The sequence below is a fragment of the Sinohyriopsis cumingii genome, chromosome 7, assembly GCF_028554795.1.
Source record: "Sinohyriopsis cumingii isolate HCF-2022 chromosome 7, ASM2855479v2, whole genome shotgun sequence".
NCBI lineage: Eukaryota > Metazoa > Mollusca > Bivalvia > Unionida > Unionidae > Sinohyriopsis > Sinohyriopsis cumingii.
Window position 1 is genome coordinate 116,202,328 of NC_142967.1, and position 18,944 is coordinate 116,221,271.

General features: G+C 35.1%; 1 protein-coding gene across 1 annotated transcript in view; it reads right to left on the reverse strand.

The window, feature by feature from the left end:
• Positions 1-18,944, reverse strand: part of LOC149795981 (uncharacterized) — an 86,802-nt gene that overhangs the window by 42,423 nt on the left and 25,435 nt on the right. Inside the window, exons 4-7 of the mRNA XM_089965894.1 lie at positions 13,390-13,470; positions 5,197-5,295; positions 2,992-3,103; positions 2,342-2,475 (exon numbers count right to left, since the gene is read on the reverse strand). Of these exons, the coding sequence (XP_089822020.1) occupies positions 2,342-2,475; positions 2,992-3,103; positions 5,197-5,295; positions 13,390-13,470 (426 nt within the window). The remainder of the gene's footprint in view (positions 1-2,341; positions 2,476-2,991; positions 3,104-5,196; positions 5,296-13,389; positions 13,471-18,944) is intronic.

An 18,944-nucleotide genomic window follows, 5' to 3' on the forward strand; every position in this document is an offset into this window, starting at 1 on the left:
AATGAAGAAAAAAAAGAATTTGGCTAAAACCCTGTCTCTGTCTAAATTATGACTGCCATTCAAAAGATGAAAGATAATGAAAAGATTGCCAAAATAAATCTATTTTACATTACAAATGAACCTGCAAACCAATTGTTTTTAATGTAGGTACCATATCAAATATAATTAAAATATGAAAGAGCAAGAAATTATAATTGACGTGAAGAAAGCAATGGAGAAAGTGAGGACATGAAGCATCCAATAAATACATGCATGAAGTCGCTCATTTGCCAAATCTTCCTCATAAAACAATAAGACATAGATTGTTTGTCCAAGTGAGGAATATACTACTATGAAGATGCCAATCTGCATGTCAACTCAATCATTACAAATGGTCCTCAAATCTGTATGGTACTAAATACAACCAGTTTCATCATTTTAAATAGTCCTTAAAACTGTATGGTTCTAAATACAACCTGTTTCATCATTTTAAACGGTCCTCAAAATTGTGTGGTAATAAATACAGCTTGTCTGATCATTTCAAATAGTCTCCAAAAATGTATGGTACTGAATACAGCCTGTTTCATCATTTCAAATAGTCCTTAAAACTGCAGGGTACAAAATACAGTCTTTTTCATCATTTGATGTCCCCAAAATTGTGTGGTACTAAATAGAGCTTGTCTGATTATTTCAAATAGTCCCAAAAATTGTATGGTACCAAATTAAAGCTGATAAAATTCATCATTTCAAAATGTCCCCAAAACTGTACAGTACTGAGTATGGCATATTTGATAATGGAGGCAATATTGCAAAAATCTCACAACTAATTTCAATACAAATTTTCAAAAATTAATTAGTGCAATAAATTAAAAAAAGGAGTGTGCAGAAAAATCAACTTTATCCACTTGCTTATCACTACTTCCCCGACCCCTCCAACCCACCTGACCCACCACTGCCCTCCAATGCAGACTCTACAACCTCACTCTGCTGCCATGGAGAAGAAAAAAATTCCAAAACCATTGTGCACATGTAAAGATCATCCCATATCATATCCCAAACTTGAACTCTCTAACTAAGATGATGTATAAGTGATGCACCATTGCACAACTTATGAAATCACTGAACATTTTATATTTATATACAATTACATAGATACAATAATATATCCCCCCCCCAAGTTTCATCCCTAGGTTAATGGTAAAATATCTAAAACCGTGAAGACTAACCAAAATAATATCTCAAAGTTTTGAGTCTATCTGAAATGATGTAGAGAAATTAGACAGCATTATACATGCAAACACAAAAGCACTGAAAGGCTAATATAACCCCTAGCTTTTCTTCAACAAGTGGGCCTTCATGTCAAGCCAACAACATAAGCACTGTTCTAACACACATGGCTCTCACCTCAACAAAATGACCAAGCAAGTCAGTCAAAGAGTTTATTAAGCCTAGTTTCAAAATCATTCATCATAAAGTACGAATAAAATTCATCATGGGGTTGCAATGTATATCAATAATGAGTGTTTAACTTTTGTCCATGACTGTAGATTGTAAGGGTCATTTGTAAACAACATACTACGTGTTCATAATTGTAAATCATACTTTTTTAAGATAGTGATCATTTGGAAACAACAAGTTTACATGGATTTGAGTTTAGGGAATTGGTATTTCCCCTGCAAAGTCTATAGTCTACCTGATTTTTGCCAAGTTGTTGCTAAAATTTAAGTAAGCAGACCTGACCTTGTTTATGAGTCTGTTGGAAATTTCCACTGGAAATTACCCAAGTCCAGGGCGCTATGCTGAGTCATAAATCAGGCAACAGTCTGCATATAAAACACCAGTTAAACAATTATTCATTCCTACTTTAAGATCTGTCTCTAATATAGTTGTTAGTTGTGTTCAGATATAATTTGAGAGGAATTATTTATTTAAAAATTACTCACTGGAATTACAAAGTCCTCAATGACATTTTGGACTAAATCACTGTTTTGAGATTATACTGAATTCATTCAAGTTCATTCTGGATTATATCACTGTGATACATCAAGACTGTTGGCACATCAGCTCATTCAAGACTACTGGCATATCAGCTCATTCAATACTCAAATTCATTCAGAATACAATACTTTTGGATCTGTGCTAGTACTTTTAGGACTATTTGGAATTTAATTCACAATACTGAATGTTCCTTTTAAATTTTCACTTTATTTCCTAGGGAAATACATTATTGGATGAAACTGACTAAAGTTGTTGGTTTTGCTTTTTCTGCTACTTAGCTTAAGACCATACAAGCGTAACAAAGGATAGATTATATCTTAGTTTCAATGTAGCTTTTCTGTTACATATTAAACTGTGTACAGACCTTCATTTTATTTTTGTCATTGACAGCTAGTTTGCCCAGTCCCTCTGTCAGCTCAGTAGCAGTAAACCCCTCATAACGGTGATCTTCTTGGTCAAGAGCTTTGTCAAACCAATTCACCACACACTTAATCACACCTGAAACAGAAGACATATGCTATAAAAAGTGAACCAGAGTTACTAGCAGTACACAAATATTCTGAGTAACTTGTAAAAAGTGTAATCACTGAGCTACCTGCCAAAAAAACTGAGACAAGGAATTGTGGCATATTTGGTACAAACTTTTTTTATACAGATGAACCAAAGTTTTAGTTAAATATAGCAACTGATGAATAAGTTTTGGGACTTTTAGAACTTTAATATAAATTTCTGACAACAACACTGTCAATGCCAGGAACGTGATATTTAAACTGTCTCACCAGCTACTAAATACATAATTTAAAAAAGGGGCACAGAGTGATATTTTACATGCAGATTTTAGAAGGTGGGTACAGTAATATTTTGCCAGATTTTTAAAAGGGTGCACAATGAGATATTTTATATGCAGATTTTTTAAATGAGGGCACATAGTGTCTTCTAAATCAATAAAGCTGAACTACAATTTTCCAAACATTTGCAAAGGTTAGGTCTGGACATAGTGAAAATCTACAATACCTGTATCATCAATCAATTTTGAATTATCCTGTTCATCAACAATGTAGGCAAGTATTAGCATGGCCAAAATCTTCAGCATCTCATCTCCAGACTGGATGAATGGTATAACTATCTGAAATACATTTCTTAGTAGCAGTATAATTACTACTGCACTAAAATCATCCCTAACCAAAAAACACCACTGGAACAAAACATTTTGGTTATTTTACACAAAAGTTACCACTTGTAATGACTCTTGGTTTTAAAAAATGTAACAGAAAGAAGTCAAACTAATAAATTCATTAAAATTCAACAAACAATTTATTTGACCAAAATACAAAGTAAAAACTAACAAGACAGTATTGTGAATTAAATTCTAAATAATCCACAATGTCCAAAAATATAGAATGTTCCAAAGGAATTCAAAGTCTTGAATGTCCTGATATACAGGCAGTCTTGAAACTTCTGGTTTGCCAGTAGTCTTGAATGTTCTGATATATCAATAATGAAGTCCTGAATGTCTCTGAATGAAGTCATGGAAATCCAAAGTAATGTGTTAATGTGCAAGTTAATGAACACTTCAGTAATTCAAATTAATAATTTTAATAAATAATTCCTTTAAAATTATTTCTGATTTCAGCAACACAAACTGAGAGTTTATTCCCAGAGACTGATCTTTAACAGGACTGAAAAGCTTGTTTATCAAAGTCAGTACATATACACATCCCTACATAACCTACAATGCATTAGAATCTTCTTGATGCTGATATAAAATCCAATGGAAAATTCTACTAACTCATAAACAAGGCGGGATCTTAACCTCAGATATCAGTTAACATCTTGCTTACAAAAGTCAGGGAGGCAAATACTCCAGCCACAACCAGTAAGAAACAAAATATAAATTAAACATACATAATATACTGTATTTCTTAACTCTGGCAAAATATAATGCTAAACAGACATATTGATGTCTTGCCAAGGAAACCATGTATGCCAGTGAGACAAAGTCAATCTTATAAAATATTTGATATTAATGGGTTATTGCAACTGACTTGATATCCAGTTCTCTGTTCTTGGCTGCATTTAAATCAGAATTTCATGTGCTGCTTGAGTGCAGGATTTTTCAAGCTAATAATCTCTTTTTCAAAGGTATTTGGTTTTTAATTTATATACATAGTAATCATGTGTGAAATAAGATAATACATAGTTTGTTGTGTGCAAACATTTGCCACAGCACTTGGGAAAGACTCTGATCTCATGGCTACCTCTTTTCATCATGCTCAAACAAACACTGCAACACAGCAAAATGTATATTATCCCTATAAAAGGACCTAACATTCAAATTATTAATAAATATTATAACACACAATTAGTTCACAATGATACAAATTACCATGCTGCACAGTTAGAAAACACATATTAAGCAAATAAGAAAATGTTGCTATTACAAATGACTGCCAAATCACAATCCCTAATACCTTGTTATTATTCCTAAACTTGTACAAAATAAAAATCTGAGTTTGACATTAGAAAATATTTTTCCCTATGCAAGAATGTGCAGTCTGAAGATTATTGAATCTTGGGTTCAATTATGATGACCAATGCACAAAATCAATAAATTTTCATGGAGGGAATAAGCAGATCAGATTTTTGAAAGAAAACTTGAAACCAACCACACTGCATGACTGACTAGCTTGTAACCATGATTTGATACAGACTGGAGAGTAAACCCAATTTCATGTTTTATGATTGGGCCTCAAATGGGTAATGTTGTAAGCAGAGAACGAAACTACTCACCCAGTCAGAAAAGTACAAAAAGATTTTATTCACTCAGGTTAAATTCTTACTCAACCAGCTACTATGGAAATATGAAAATAAATAAGTAGGATTCTTTCATGCCCCTTGTGTAAGCCATTCACAAACTTTGGTAGCTGTAGATAATGTACAAATCAAGTAATTGTGTGGAAACAAAATTCCTAACAGATACATGGAGAAACCGATAGACTACATTAAACATAAAGTGACAGGCATATAAAACAACATACCATTACAAAATTACCAAACACATATTTATGTGAATTTTCGTTTGTTACAGCAGATAGGTGTTCTTTATTAAAGGTCCTAAAGCAAGGTCAAAATTTATATTTTTCAAGTGAAAATTTTGTTTTAAATTTTCACTTACTTATGTTCAGCAAAGTTTAAAAGATAAAATTCTTGATTTTTTACCTCTGCTGTTTTGTTTTCTTCAAAGAGATGCTTGACTGAGGGGTTTTTGGCAATGTTGTGTAGAATACTAAGTGATGCTTTGAGGACGTAGTGCACATGCTGCAAAAAAACATGAAAAAATTATTATTTTGATTTCATAAAGGTAAAGAATGCAGTAAATGATACTCAGTATTGTTTAAGGCATCAATGATGACAAATGATATTATTTTTAAGAAATGCAAAACATGAGTGGAGTAATTTTTATGTCTTGCAGGGTCAATTTACCAAAATGTACTTAAAGCAAATACTAGACAATCAAAGGGATGAATAATAAGTGTCACTTTTGTCACAGCCAAGTCAACAAGCTTCAACATCGGACTGAAACCCAGAGAGCTGTCAGGAATAGAATCTGATACCCAGAGTTAAAATCAGAATGCCAAAGAAAGCTTACTGGAACAAAAACTGATGCCCCAGTTTAAATTCAGCTGCCAAAAAGTGATACATGTACCATGAACATAATTTAATGCCCCAGTTAAAAGTCAACTGACAAAAAGTGATACAGTGTGACCCCACTATAACAATTGTTGTTGTTGTTGATGTTCTTGTTGTATGATTTAATGCCATTTTTCAGCACATGATAGGCTATACATGGCGGCCAGTATTAATGATATAGGAAGAACCTGGGAAAACCCCAGAAAGAACCACTGACCTACGAGAAGTTACTGGCAAGCTTTCTTACATACCCACATTGGCTGAATCTGAGACTCAAACCCACACAGACAGAGGTGAGATGGCAGCGATCTGTAACAAAGAGTGCTTTAGACCACTCGGCCAATCAGGGTCCCCTATAACATGGTAGTTGGGAGCCATAGAACCCGACCGTGTTATAGACCGAACCATGACAACCAGGTCAGTCAGCTGAAAAAAATGATGCATGTTCCCAAAATCATTTGTGGGGGAGGGGGTAGGTACTTAATGTGCATGGTAAAATAATTGCTTCATTGGCTTGATTTAGAAAACCATGGATTGATACATATACGTGTATAATGTTTATGTATACATGTCTTATGTATAGCATGAATAGAGTATCAACACCGTGTACTCACCTGCAAATCTCATCACATACACTGAATCCACAATACATGTAATTCCATTGAAAAAAATGAACACACAGATTTAAAATATTCAATAATTTGGTCACAGGTCATATTGGTCCAAATTCAGTGGATAAACATAGCACAATCACATAACGAATGATGAAGCACATTTACTTTTCAGTACATCTCAAGTCGGTAAAAGATGGTTTGTGTTTTAAGCTACCGTTGGTAGCATTCATAAGCACAAGCTTTTTCTCTGCAAAAAGGAAACTTTCACAGCACAGTAAATGTGTTCCAGTCACGTTGGAAAATGAAATATCCATCAGATTCCATTGCCTTTATTTAAGTTTGGTCCTGACCTCTTTGAAAAAAAGTTCTTTGTTTTTATTGAAGATTGTAGTCGACTTTCTTTGATGAAAGGTGCATGCGTTATTGAAGTCACCACTAGAGGCCAGCTTTGAAGAACCAAACAAATGCCAGTTTCTTATTGTGGTGGCAACATCAAATAATTGTATTGATTGACATTGATTGTTTTTCCATTTGCTTAGTACATTCTCATAACTTTAGGTGCTTCTAAGGTAATCTGTTTTCTTTGAAATTTCAGCAAACTATTTTATCTGGGTACATTTGTAAAAAAGGAATTGGCTGTCGTTTGGTCAACTCTAGTTACAGTTCCTTCCTGCCTAATGAAAAGACCAAGTATTTTTTATAGCAGAGTGATGCTACCTTCCACTTACACGTCAGAAATTGAAGAAAGGGTCAATGGACGATAGAGACACAGATGTTCTGGTCTGATGACAAGGATTAGTATAGAAAATGTAAATATATTAATTACTAACGAGCGACCAAAATTCTGACTAGAGATAGATTACGAGATAATGCCTCATCCAGTTGATCTCCAGTACCAGAAATCAACAACAACAAAAGTGGACATCTCACAACATAGAGTAATCATGCTTGATGTCAACACAAGCAGATTATGATATAACAATGCACTGTTAAGATGGTTTGTCAATATAAACAAAGAAATTGTTTATGTAACAATAGATAAATTTCAGTGCATTTTATATAAAGTTTACGATTTCCTTCATAGGGTCTCTAAATTTCTCCACTCCAAACCAATGGTTGTATATACTAGTTTAAACAGCCAACAATGTCGCCAATAAAAAATCACCAGATGGTATATTTTGCCACCAATAAGGAAAATAAAATTGCAGTTTGCAACATTGGCGAAGCCCTACAAAATCCTAGAATAAGCTTCTGACATCTGACATTTTATTTTTTGTACTTTTAAGAAGAGAAAAGTACATATAAAATTTCAGGAGCCATGCCATGATCGTCTTGTATTATTCATGTGTTATCTCTTCTCCAGAATGATAATAAACATTTTACATGTTATTCATACTTTTAAGAAAGAATTATTTTTGTGTGCAAGAAAATTACATGTATATAAAATTTCAGGAGCCACACTGCAACCATGTTATATCCGAATTTGTGTTATAATGGAGTGTGCTATAGCGGGGTCATACTGTGCCAGGAACAGAATTTAATACCCCAGTTTAAAGTCAGCTTCCAAAAGTGATACCAGGAATAGAATCTAGTACCCAAGTTTAAAGTCAGCTTCCAAAAGTGATAATAGGAATATAATTTAATACCAGAATTTAAAGTCAGCTGACAAAATGTGATACCAGGAATAGAATTTGGTACCCCAGTTTAAAGTCAGCTGACAAAAAGTAATACCAGAAATATAATTTGGTACCCCCAGTTTAAAGTGAGAAGGCAAAAGACTACAAGGACAACAATCTGAAACCCAGCTCAAATTTAGCTATCAAGAGAGCTAACAGGAATAGAATTTGAAAGCCCCGATTAAATTCAACTGACAAAATAGAGCTACCAGTAATAGAATCTGATAATCCAGCTTAAATTAAAACTGTCAAAAAAGCTACCATGAATAGAATCTGATACCCGAGCTTAAATTCAAATGGCCATGAGAGCTGTCATGAATAGAATCTGAAACCCCAGCTTAAATTCAGTTGACCAGAGAGCTACCAGGAATAGAATCTGAAACCCCAGTTTAAATTCAGTTGACTAGACAGCTACCAGGAATAGAATCTGAAACCCTGGCTTAAATTTAGTTGACTAGACAGCTATCAGGAATATAATCTGAAACCCCAGCTTAAATTCAGTTGACTAGACAGCTACCAGCAATAGAATCTGAAACCCCAGCTTAAATTCAGTTGACTAGACAGCTACCAGCAACAGAATCTGAAACCCCAGTTTAAATTCAGCTGATTTAAGACAGCTACCAGAAAATAAATGTGTTACTCTTAATTCAGTAGCCCTGAGTACTTCCAGGAAAATGATCTGATACCCTATATTATATAATTTAGTAGCCCAGAGTCATCATCATCATCATCAGTTTCATGACCTAGTGTGGTTATCGAGGCACTGTGCTGCTGAACATCTGACCAGTTCCCTCCACTTGTCTTGATCATGTGCCAATGCCTGTGTCTCCGCAAAACTTTTCCTGGTCCATTCTGTGATGTTGTCAGTCCACTTTTTTCTCTGTCTACCTCTCCTTCTGCCACCCTGGACGCTGCCCTGCAGGACTGTTGTGGATAGAGTGTTGGCTCTAGTGACATGGCCATACCATTTCAGCTTTCTCTTTTTGACGGTGGTGAGGAGGTCCTCATATTGGCCTACTTCGCGCCTGATGGTGTTACGCACTTCTTCATTTGTGATGTGGTCCATGTAAGAGATACCAAGGATGGTTCTGTAGCATCTCATTTTAAGTGACTGGATTCTTCGTTGTAATTCTGCTGTCAGGGTCCATGTCTCACATGAGTACAAAAAGACTGAGATGACTAGAGCTCGCAATAGTCTGATTTTAGTTTTCAGACAGATATTCTTGTCTCTCCAGATGGGTCTTAGCTTTGACATAGCTGCCACTGTTTATGCTGCTCTTGACAAAATTTCTGCTCTTTTTGATCCCTCTTCAGTGATTATGGAACCAAGATATTTGAACTCATGGCTCACTGTTTCCAGTTCATGTCCTCTGACTTTAATCTTGGCTGAGATTTATTTGCCACTATTTGTCATCAGCTTTGTCTTCTCAGTGCCTATCTCCATGTCAAATCTGGAAGATGTTTCATCCAGGTTCTTCACTAAGGTGGCTAGCTCATCTTCACTGCCTGCCAGCCCATCAATGTCGTCTGCAAAGCGGAGGTTGGTGATGTTACGCCCTCCAATGCTGACTGTCCCACAGTGGTTTTCCAGGGTTTTGCTCATGGTGCGCTCTAAGTAGATGTTGAAAAGCGTGGGTGACAGGAGACAGCCATGACGTACTCCCACTGTTGTCTGGAACCAGAATACTTCCAGGAAAATGATCTGACACCCTATATTATATAACTGAGTAGCCCAGAGTACTTCCAGGAAAATGATCTGATACCCTATATTATATAATCAAGTAGCCCAGAATACTTCCAGGAAAATGATCTGATACCTTATATTATATAATTCAGTAGCCCAAACAGTTACCAGGAAAATACAAAGATGACCAAGTGGACGTGGAGGCATTCCCTCCCATCTGCTGGGGTGGTCTACTCACCCCTGGTCCCTTACCCGTTTCACTGCTATCATAACTCATCAGAGGGAATTGTTATGGTTGATTCATTTATTCAACTAATCACTTTGTCCTGTTAGTGAGAGGTTAACATACCCCTCTGTCTCCATGTGCTGCCAGTGAAGCTAGCATTGCCAGAAGTTATGTCATGTGACAATTGTATTGTCATAAGCTAATGTTGCAGCATCCAGGTTTCAAATTAAATGCATTGTCTTGAGCTGGGATTTGGCTAAATGGCAGATAAAACATAATTATAAAGATATATATTTTTAAGGAGGGGTATAAACAAAGTAATGACTAGATAACTCATATGAAATATTTAAATTTACAGATGCTTTGTTTTCTATAAAATTAATGTAGATAAACAAAGTTAGTTTGTGACTAACACTATATCTAAGACTGCCATGCTATTGTACAATATATCAGGTGAATTAGTGTCAGCAGTTTATCAAACTGATAATTGATATTTAGTCCCTGTAGATAAGTGTCTATAGGGTTGACAAAAGACTGGTGTATTATTCCACCAGACTGACCTCTCAGTTTCACAAGACTGCTTATTGTGTTCTGTGTGAACCATGTTGACTATTCAGTTGGTATACTTAGAGATGTATGAACCATGTTGACTATTCAGTTGGTATACTTAGAGCTGTATTCATCATGCTGACTATTCAGTTGGTATACTTAGAGCTGTATTCATCATGTTGACTATTTAGTTGGTATACTAAGAGCTGTATGAACCATGTTGACTATTCAGTTGGTATATTCATCATGTTGACTATTTAGTTGGTATACTAAGAGCTGTATGAACCATGTTGACTATTCAGTTGGTGGACTAAGAGCTGTATGAACCATGTTGACTATTCAGTTGGTATACTTAGAGCTGTGTGAACCAGGTTGACTATTCAGTTGGTATACTTAGAGATGTATGAACCATGTTGACTATTCCGTTGTCAGACTAAGAGATGTATGAACCATGTTGACTATTCAGTCGGTGTACTAAGGGCTGTATGAACCATGTTGACTATTCAGTTGGTGTACTAAGAGCTGTATGAACCATGTTGACTATTCAGTTGGTATACTAAGAGCTGTATGAACCATGTTGACTATTCAGTTGGTGGACTAAGAGCTGTATGAACCATGTTGACTATTCAGTTGGTATACTTAGAGATGTATGAACCATGTTGACTATTCCATTGTCAGACTAAGAGCTGTATGAACCATGTTGACTATTCTGTTGTCAGACTAAGAGATGTATGAACCATGTTGACTATTCAGTCGGTGTACTAAGGGCTGTATGAACCATGTTGACTATTCAGTTGGTGTACTAAGAGCTGTATGAACCATGTTGACTATTCAGTTGGTATACTAAGAGCTGTATGAACCATGTTGACTATTCAGTTGGTGGACTAAGAGCTGTATGAACCATGTTGACTATTCAGTTGGTATACTTAGAGCTGTGTGAACCAGGTTGACTATTCAGTTGGTATACTTAGAGATGTATGAACCATGTTGACTATTCTGTTGTCAGACTAAGAGCTGTATGAACCATGTTGACTATTCAGTTGGTGTACTAAGAGCTGTATGAACCATGTTGACTATTCAGTTGGTATACTTAGAGCTGTATGAACCATGTTGACTATTCAGTTAGTATACTTAGAGCTGTATTCATGTTGACTATTTAGTTGGTATACTAAGAGATGTATGAACCATGTTGACTATTCAGTTGGTGTACTAAGGGCTGTATGAACCATGTTGACTATTCAGTTGGTGTACTAAGAGCTGTGTGAACCATGTTGACTATTCAGTTGGTATACTTAGAGCTGTATGAACCATGTTGACTATTCAGTTAGTATACTTAGAGCTGTATTCATGTTGACTATTTAGTTGGTATACTAAGAGCTGTATGAACCATGTTGACTATTCAGTTGGTATACTAAGAGCTGTATGAACCATGTTGACTATTCAGTTGGTATACTAAGAGCTGTATGAACCATGTTGACTATTCAGTTGGTATACTTAGAGCTGTGTGAACCAGGTTGACTATTCAGTTGGTATACTTAGAGATGTATGAACCATGTTGACTATTCTGTTGTCAGACTAAGAGCTGTATGAACCATGTTGACTATTCACTTGGTGTCCTAAGACCTGTATGAACCATGATGACTATTCCATTGTCAGACTAAGAGATGTATGAACCATGTTGACTATTCAGTTGGTGTACTAAGAGCTGTATGAACCATGTTGACTATTCAAATGGTGTACTAAGAGCTGTATGAACCATGTTGACTATTCAGCTGGTAGACTAAGAGCACTTCAGATTTTTCTCATGGTTCAAAAGATCTTCTTTTCTTTAAAAAATTCTACTGCATGATTATATGGCATGACATTCTGATAACAATGTGACTATAATTATGTGTCCTCATCACACTGCCCTTGCTTTTTATTACATCATAAACCGTGACACAATCACCCTATTACACAGCCTGTACACATTAAAATGGATTACTGATGTGTTTATTGTGAAGCAAAATTTAAAAAATGTCACTAATTATGTGGGAGAGAATGCCTCCTCATCGATTCCATCATAATCTTCCTTAACTTTATCTTCTATCGGAAGTGAAGGTGACCCTCTTCAGGAAACCAATCAGAAAGATCCCAAAACCAATGCGAGTCCAATGAATTTATACGAGTGCATTAGCATTCCTGTTCAGCTCTTCTTGTACACATACAGTCATTAGAAGAAATGAGATCACGAGCAAAAAGCACTATTTATTGGGAAGATAGAGAACATTTTTGGATATATTAATTACATACTCTACATCCAGTAGGGAATAACATCTCTATTTAAATGGAAGTCCAGGCATTTTTAACTTAGCTACCAGGAAATAATCTGACAGCCGAACTTAAATTCAGCAGCCAAGAGTAGTTCCAGGAAAATAATCTCACATCTTATTTTAAATTCAGCAGCCCAGAGTACTTCCAGGAAAATAATCTCACATCTTATTTTTTAAATTCAGCAGCCCAGAGTACTTCCAGGAAAATAATCTCACATCTTATATTAAATTCTGCAGCCCAGAGAGCAAACAAGAAAAGAATCTGATAACCAGCTTCAATTCACTAGTTCAAAGAGCTACTAGGAAAGGAATATGTTACCACAGAGAAAATTTACTGGCCCATAGAGCTCCCAGTAAAAGAATATTTTACTATAGCTAAAATTCAGTAGCCCAGAACAGGCTTTTGCATTATGTATATGTTAGGATTGTAACTTCGCTTTTTCATTGTAATGAGTCATTAATAAAAACTGTTTTTATCTTTGCTAAATATTTTAATTATATTTGTGACAAAATGCAGATGTAGTCATGACATAATTTATTAATAACTGGGATACCTAAATTCAAAATATGAATGCATGAACACATCATTCTGGTAGCCTCTTAGCTCCATGCACAAGATTTGTACTACCCTGTACAAAGAAAAACAAAAATTTTAATTTACCTTCCTTTCAATAGCACTGATGTAAGGTTTGTGTCCACAGTTCAGTGTTAGTAACTGTACTGCACCATTTTCTCCCAGGGACTGAAAAAGGATAAATACCAGTAATTTCTGTAAGACCGCCACAGCATAAAATGGCTTAATTATGATGCAAAAGTAAAGTTCCCTCATTATAATGTTTTTTTGTTCATTGGTTACCATAGAAATGGATTATATTATAAGTGTGGGCACATGATAATGAGGTATGCTGCAAGCATTATGTGAGGTATACTGTAAACAAACAACATGAAACAGTATTTAATGAGGTAAACCACATTATACTTGGTTCTATTCAGCCAAGAGCTAATGGGCCCTGGGTGGCCAAATGGTCTACTTAAATTGTTTCACTTTGAAGGAACCAGGTATAATGTGACTTGGCATAATTAAATGTCCTGTCTTGTGTTTTTATTTATTATTAAACACAGCCTATTTTTAACACCACTCATTATAAGACTGTCTTGTCTATGGAGTCCCGGGTGGCCAAGTGGTCTACAGCACTCATCTTTGCTGATTACTGCTGATCTCACCTGTCAGTATGGTTTTTTAAGTCTCGGGCTTGGCCAATGTGGCTGTCTGAGGAAGCTTCCCAGTAGTTTCCTGTGGGTTTTTGGTTCTAACAAGTGTTTTCCTAGATTCTTCCTCCAAACTTTATACTGGCTGCCATTTATTGCCTATTAAGCACTGAAAAGTGGCACGAAACCCAAAACAACAACAAAAACAATTGTTGTTCTTGTTGTTATTGTAGGGTTTAATGCCATTTTTCAGCACACGATAGGCTATACATGGTGGCCAGTAATAATGGTGGAGGAAGAACCCGGATACCCCCCCCCCCAGAAATAACCACCGACCCACGAGAAGCTACTGGCAAGCTTTCTCACATATCCACATTAGCCAAATCCAAGACTCGAACCTATGCAGACAGAGGTGAGATGGCAGTGATCCTTAATGGAGAGCGCTGTAGACCACTCGGCCACTCAGGGCCCCACAAAAACAATTGTGAAAAGCAAACTCAAATGAAAAAATATTTTACAGAAATAATGAAAGACATTATTTAACGATCTAATATTTTAATGGCATCCATAACCATTCCCCGATCATAAAAGGAGTGGTATACAGAGGGACCTTATAGTGAGGGATAACTCTAGTTCTTTTAAAATACTTTTCATATGATATACCAATAACCCCATATACAACATTTATATTTGTCTGTAAAAAAATAGGAATAAAATAATTTTTAAGAAGAATCATTTGAAAGGATTGATGCTCTACAGTCTAAAAAGAATAACCAATAATTCAAGCTAAGACCATTTCTTCTTTTTAACTGCTGAGTGTTGAAACCATATCATACACTGTTGCAGGCATAATGGATGTAAAACTGGCACCTGTTGCCTTTTAAGACAAACTGGACATCATTAGAAGATTGTTTTTTAAAATCTGTATGTTGATATAACCATCCATTCAGGACAAGACTTTTCATCCATTCAGGAGAATTAGTGACAAGACTTTTCATTCATTCAGGAAAAATTAGTGACAAGACTTTTCATTTATTCATTGTGGGGATTAGTGACAAAATTTCGTTCATTCATTGTTGGAATTAGTGACAAGACTTTTCATTCATTCATTGTAGGAATCAGTGACAAGACTTTTCATTCATTCAGGAAAAATTAGTGACAAGACTTTTCATTTATTCATTGTGGGGATTAGTGACAAAATTTCGTTCATTCATTGTGGGAATTAGTGACAAGACTTTTCATTCATTCATTGTAGGAATCAGTGACAAGACTTTTCATTCATTCAGGAAAAATTAGTGACAAGACTTTTTATTTATTCATTGTGGGGATTAGTGACAAAATTTCGTTCATTCATTGTGGGAATTAGTGACAAGACTTTTCATTCATTCATTGTAAGAATTAGTGACAAGACTTTTCATTCATTCAGGAAAATTAGTGACAAGACTTTTCATTCATTCATTGTGGGAATTCAGTGGCAAGACTTTTCATTCATTCATTGTGGGAATTAGTGACAAGACTTCAATCATTCATTGTGGGAATTAGTGACAAGACTTCAATCATTCATTGTGGGAATTAGTGACAAGACTTTTCATTCATTCATTGTGGGAATTCAGTGACAAGACTTTTCATTCATTCATTGTGGGAATTCAGTGGCAAGACTTTTCATTCATTCATTGTGGGAATTAGTGACAAGACTTCAATCATTCATTGTGGGAATTAGTGACAAGACTTCATTCATTCATTGTGGGAATCAATGACAAGACTTCAATCATTCATTGTGGGAATTAGTGACAAGACTTTTCATTCATTCATTGTGGGAGCCAAATCTAAGGTCAGGTCAAGACAATTTTCATTCATTACCAATTATATCATAATTAGTTTTCTGTCGAAAACTCCATGTTGATATGACTTCCTATTCTGAAGCAGTAGCAATAATAAGATTTTCAAGATGGCTGCCATGGTGGTTATAATGACTTTCAGATCTACACCATTTTCAAATAGTACCAATTATGACATAAGAAGTCTTCTGATGAAAACTCAATGTTGATATAACTTTCCACTAGCAGGATTTACAAGTTTTACAACATAGTCACTGTGGTAATTGTATTGCATGTTTTCATTTAGGACCAACTAGACATCATAGTGAGGTCTTCTCATGAAAGCATGATGAGAACTTGACTTTCTGTTCAGGAGGAGTTGAGATAACAAGATTTTAAAGATGGCTGACATGGTGGCCATGTTTGAAATGACACCATTTTATTCAGGACAAATTAAAGGTCAAAATATGTCTTTTTATGAAAATCCTTATGTTCATAAGAACATCCATTCAAAAGTAAATAGTTATTTTCAGCATGACCACTACTGTGGTAGACATATTGGATGTCTGGGCTTAAAATTTTTTATATAAGACCAACTTAACATCATAAAGAGTCTTGTGACAAAACCCATGTCATTCTGAGTTTCCATTCAGGAGGAGAAGCAATACAAATATTTTCAAGATGGCTGCTATGGTGGTCATCTTTGATACAGATTGGCAATATTTCAACTTAGGACCAAGTAGATGGGTGAAAACTCCATGTTCTTATGACTTTCTGTTTAGAAGTAATGGTACTAAAATTTTCAAGATGGCTGCTGTAGGGGCTATATTGGATGTCAGATCAGCACTGATTTCATTTAAGGCCTACTAGACATTATAAAACCTTTTTTACTGAAAACTCCACGTTGATATGACCATCCATTCTGGAGGAGTAATGATAACAAGCCCCAGCCTTTTTGGATATCTAAACAGCACCATTTTCTATCAAAAGACAAAATGAAACTTCAAATGAATGTGTACAATGTTTCATGGCAATCCTTCAAGTAGTTAAGAGGAAGAACAGCAATAACAAATTTGTGCTAACAGAGAGATGGTTGATTGATGTCGGACAACATACAACAGACTGTCCCAAAAACTATTCTGGCCTATGAAGAGTAGAGTAATAACAAAACTTGTACTAACAGACAGATGGTCGATTGATGTCGGACAATGTACAACAGACGGTCCCAAAAACTATTCTGGCCTATGAACAGTAGAGTAATAACAAAACTTGTGCTAACAGACAGATGGTTGATTGATGTGGAAAACAAACAACAGACTGTCCCAAAAACTCTTCTGGCCTATGAAGAGTAGAGTAATAACAAAACTTGCTGTAAAAGATTGCTCTGTAGTAGCTTTTCATCATTTATAAAAAGATAAATTGGTTTGTTTTAAATAGAACTTGATTTGCATGAAAAATGGGGATATTATGATATAATTAACATTAAGCTAAGAAATTCTGTTATGAGTCTATGCTCTTAAAATAAGTAACAGAAAAAAGTGAAAGACAACAAGCTTTGTAAAATTTAACAAATAATTTATTTCCCAAGAATACAAAATGAAAATGAAAAAAATTTAAAAAATTACAGCATTGAAAATTAAACCTCAAAACAACCCAATAATTACAGACACAAGTCCTAATAATTTAAAGTCCTGAATAAAACTCAGTAAAGTCATAAAGAGATCCAAAAACTGAAGGCGTACGTGTCTGTTATGGCTTATAGAGTGTTGATGTGTCAAATGTCTTTTTTTGAATCACACTAATATAATTCCAGGTTTGAATTCAGTATAAATTCCAATCAATGTCTTTACCCAAGAATTTTTTCAGAGCACTTATGTATTTCCAGAGAAAATAATCACTTGAATTCAATGATTTTAAGAAAATAAAATTTAGCCCAACTGGTCACAACATAATACAATTAGAAAGTGCTAGATGTTGCAGTCGGAATGACCAAGTCCTCACAGTTACAAGATTATATAGTTCTCTATTTGACCTCAGGTCACAATTAACATTTTCCGAAGAAAAAAACATTACCTAATGGAAAAGAATGTTCTAGAATGATCCTGATGTTTACAAAACAATAATCTAGATTATGTTTAATTCACTTAGAAAACTCCAAAGCCTTGACCCAAGTATATATATTAACCTCTTCTATTAATAATGTTTCTGATATCAAGCCCATTCACAGAGAGAATAATTTAGCTATGCATTCGTTGTTAACATAAAATGAAATTTAAAAAAAGTCAATCAGGTTAAGCAGAAATGAACTCAGTTTTGGACAAGGTTAAGTCCAGCATACAATGTTACATTACAACAGCATGTAATGAAAAAAATTTTAAACTAACAAACAAATAATTAAATTAAATATACATAACAATTCCATGAAAGTTTGCTGAATATTTAACTCGACTGAATAATTATCAGCAGAATCTGACAGCACAAGAGAAATAACTCTTGAGAGACTGGATGCAAAATTCAATTCTATATGAAACTAAGAATAGATACCGTTCTGCAGCCTAACAGGTTATGACTCCTTAGTGTTCAACCTTCGTCAGAGGAATGATTTCTGTGCTAGATGTTGACCATGTGACAAAGGCCTTATGTAGTACGGCAAAGTTCTAATCCGGAATCACAGTTCAACACTGGCTCCCCCTCAATGATTTCAATAGCTTTCCTTATATTCCTCTTCAGGGTATTATTCTCTCTACTGAATACTCTGATATAATAGTACACCCAATTCTTAACAATATTCAAAAACTGCTGCCAAAGGTTCTCTACAGGTGTATAAATGTTCCTTAACTCTTGTTTCCAGGCTTCTAGCAGTTACACAATGTAGTCTTTTTCACAATTATCACAACTGAGTTTATAGAAGATTGAGCACTTCTTATTTGAAGGAGTTTGGTCTTTTGGATGTACCAAGACTGAGCAGATGGTGTTTTAGGACTTGCGGATCACATTAGCTCCATGCTTTCAGAAGATGTCTTTGGTAATTTTTTGGAGAGTTCACCAACATACGGAACAGGGACAGTTATACATTTATCTCCATTCTCTTTAAGATATTCCTCCTTTCTTCGTTCTTCCACAGGAAACACCAACATCCAATCTTTTAATCATTGGCCCTCAAAGCTTTCTTAATATGATCAACCTCGAA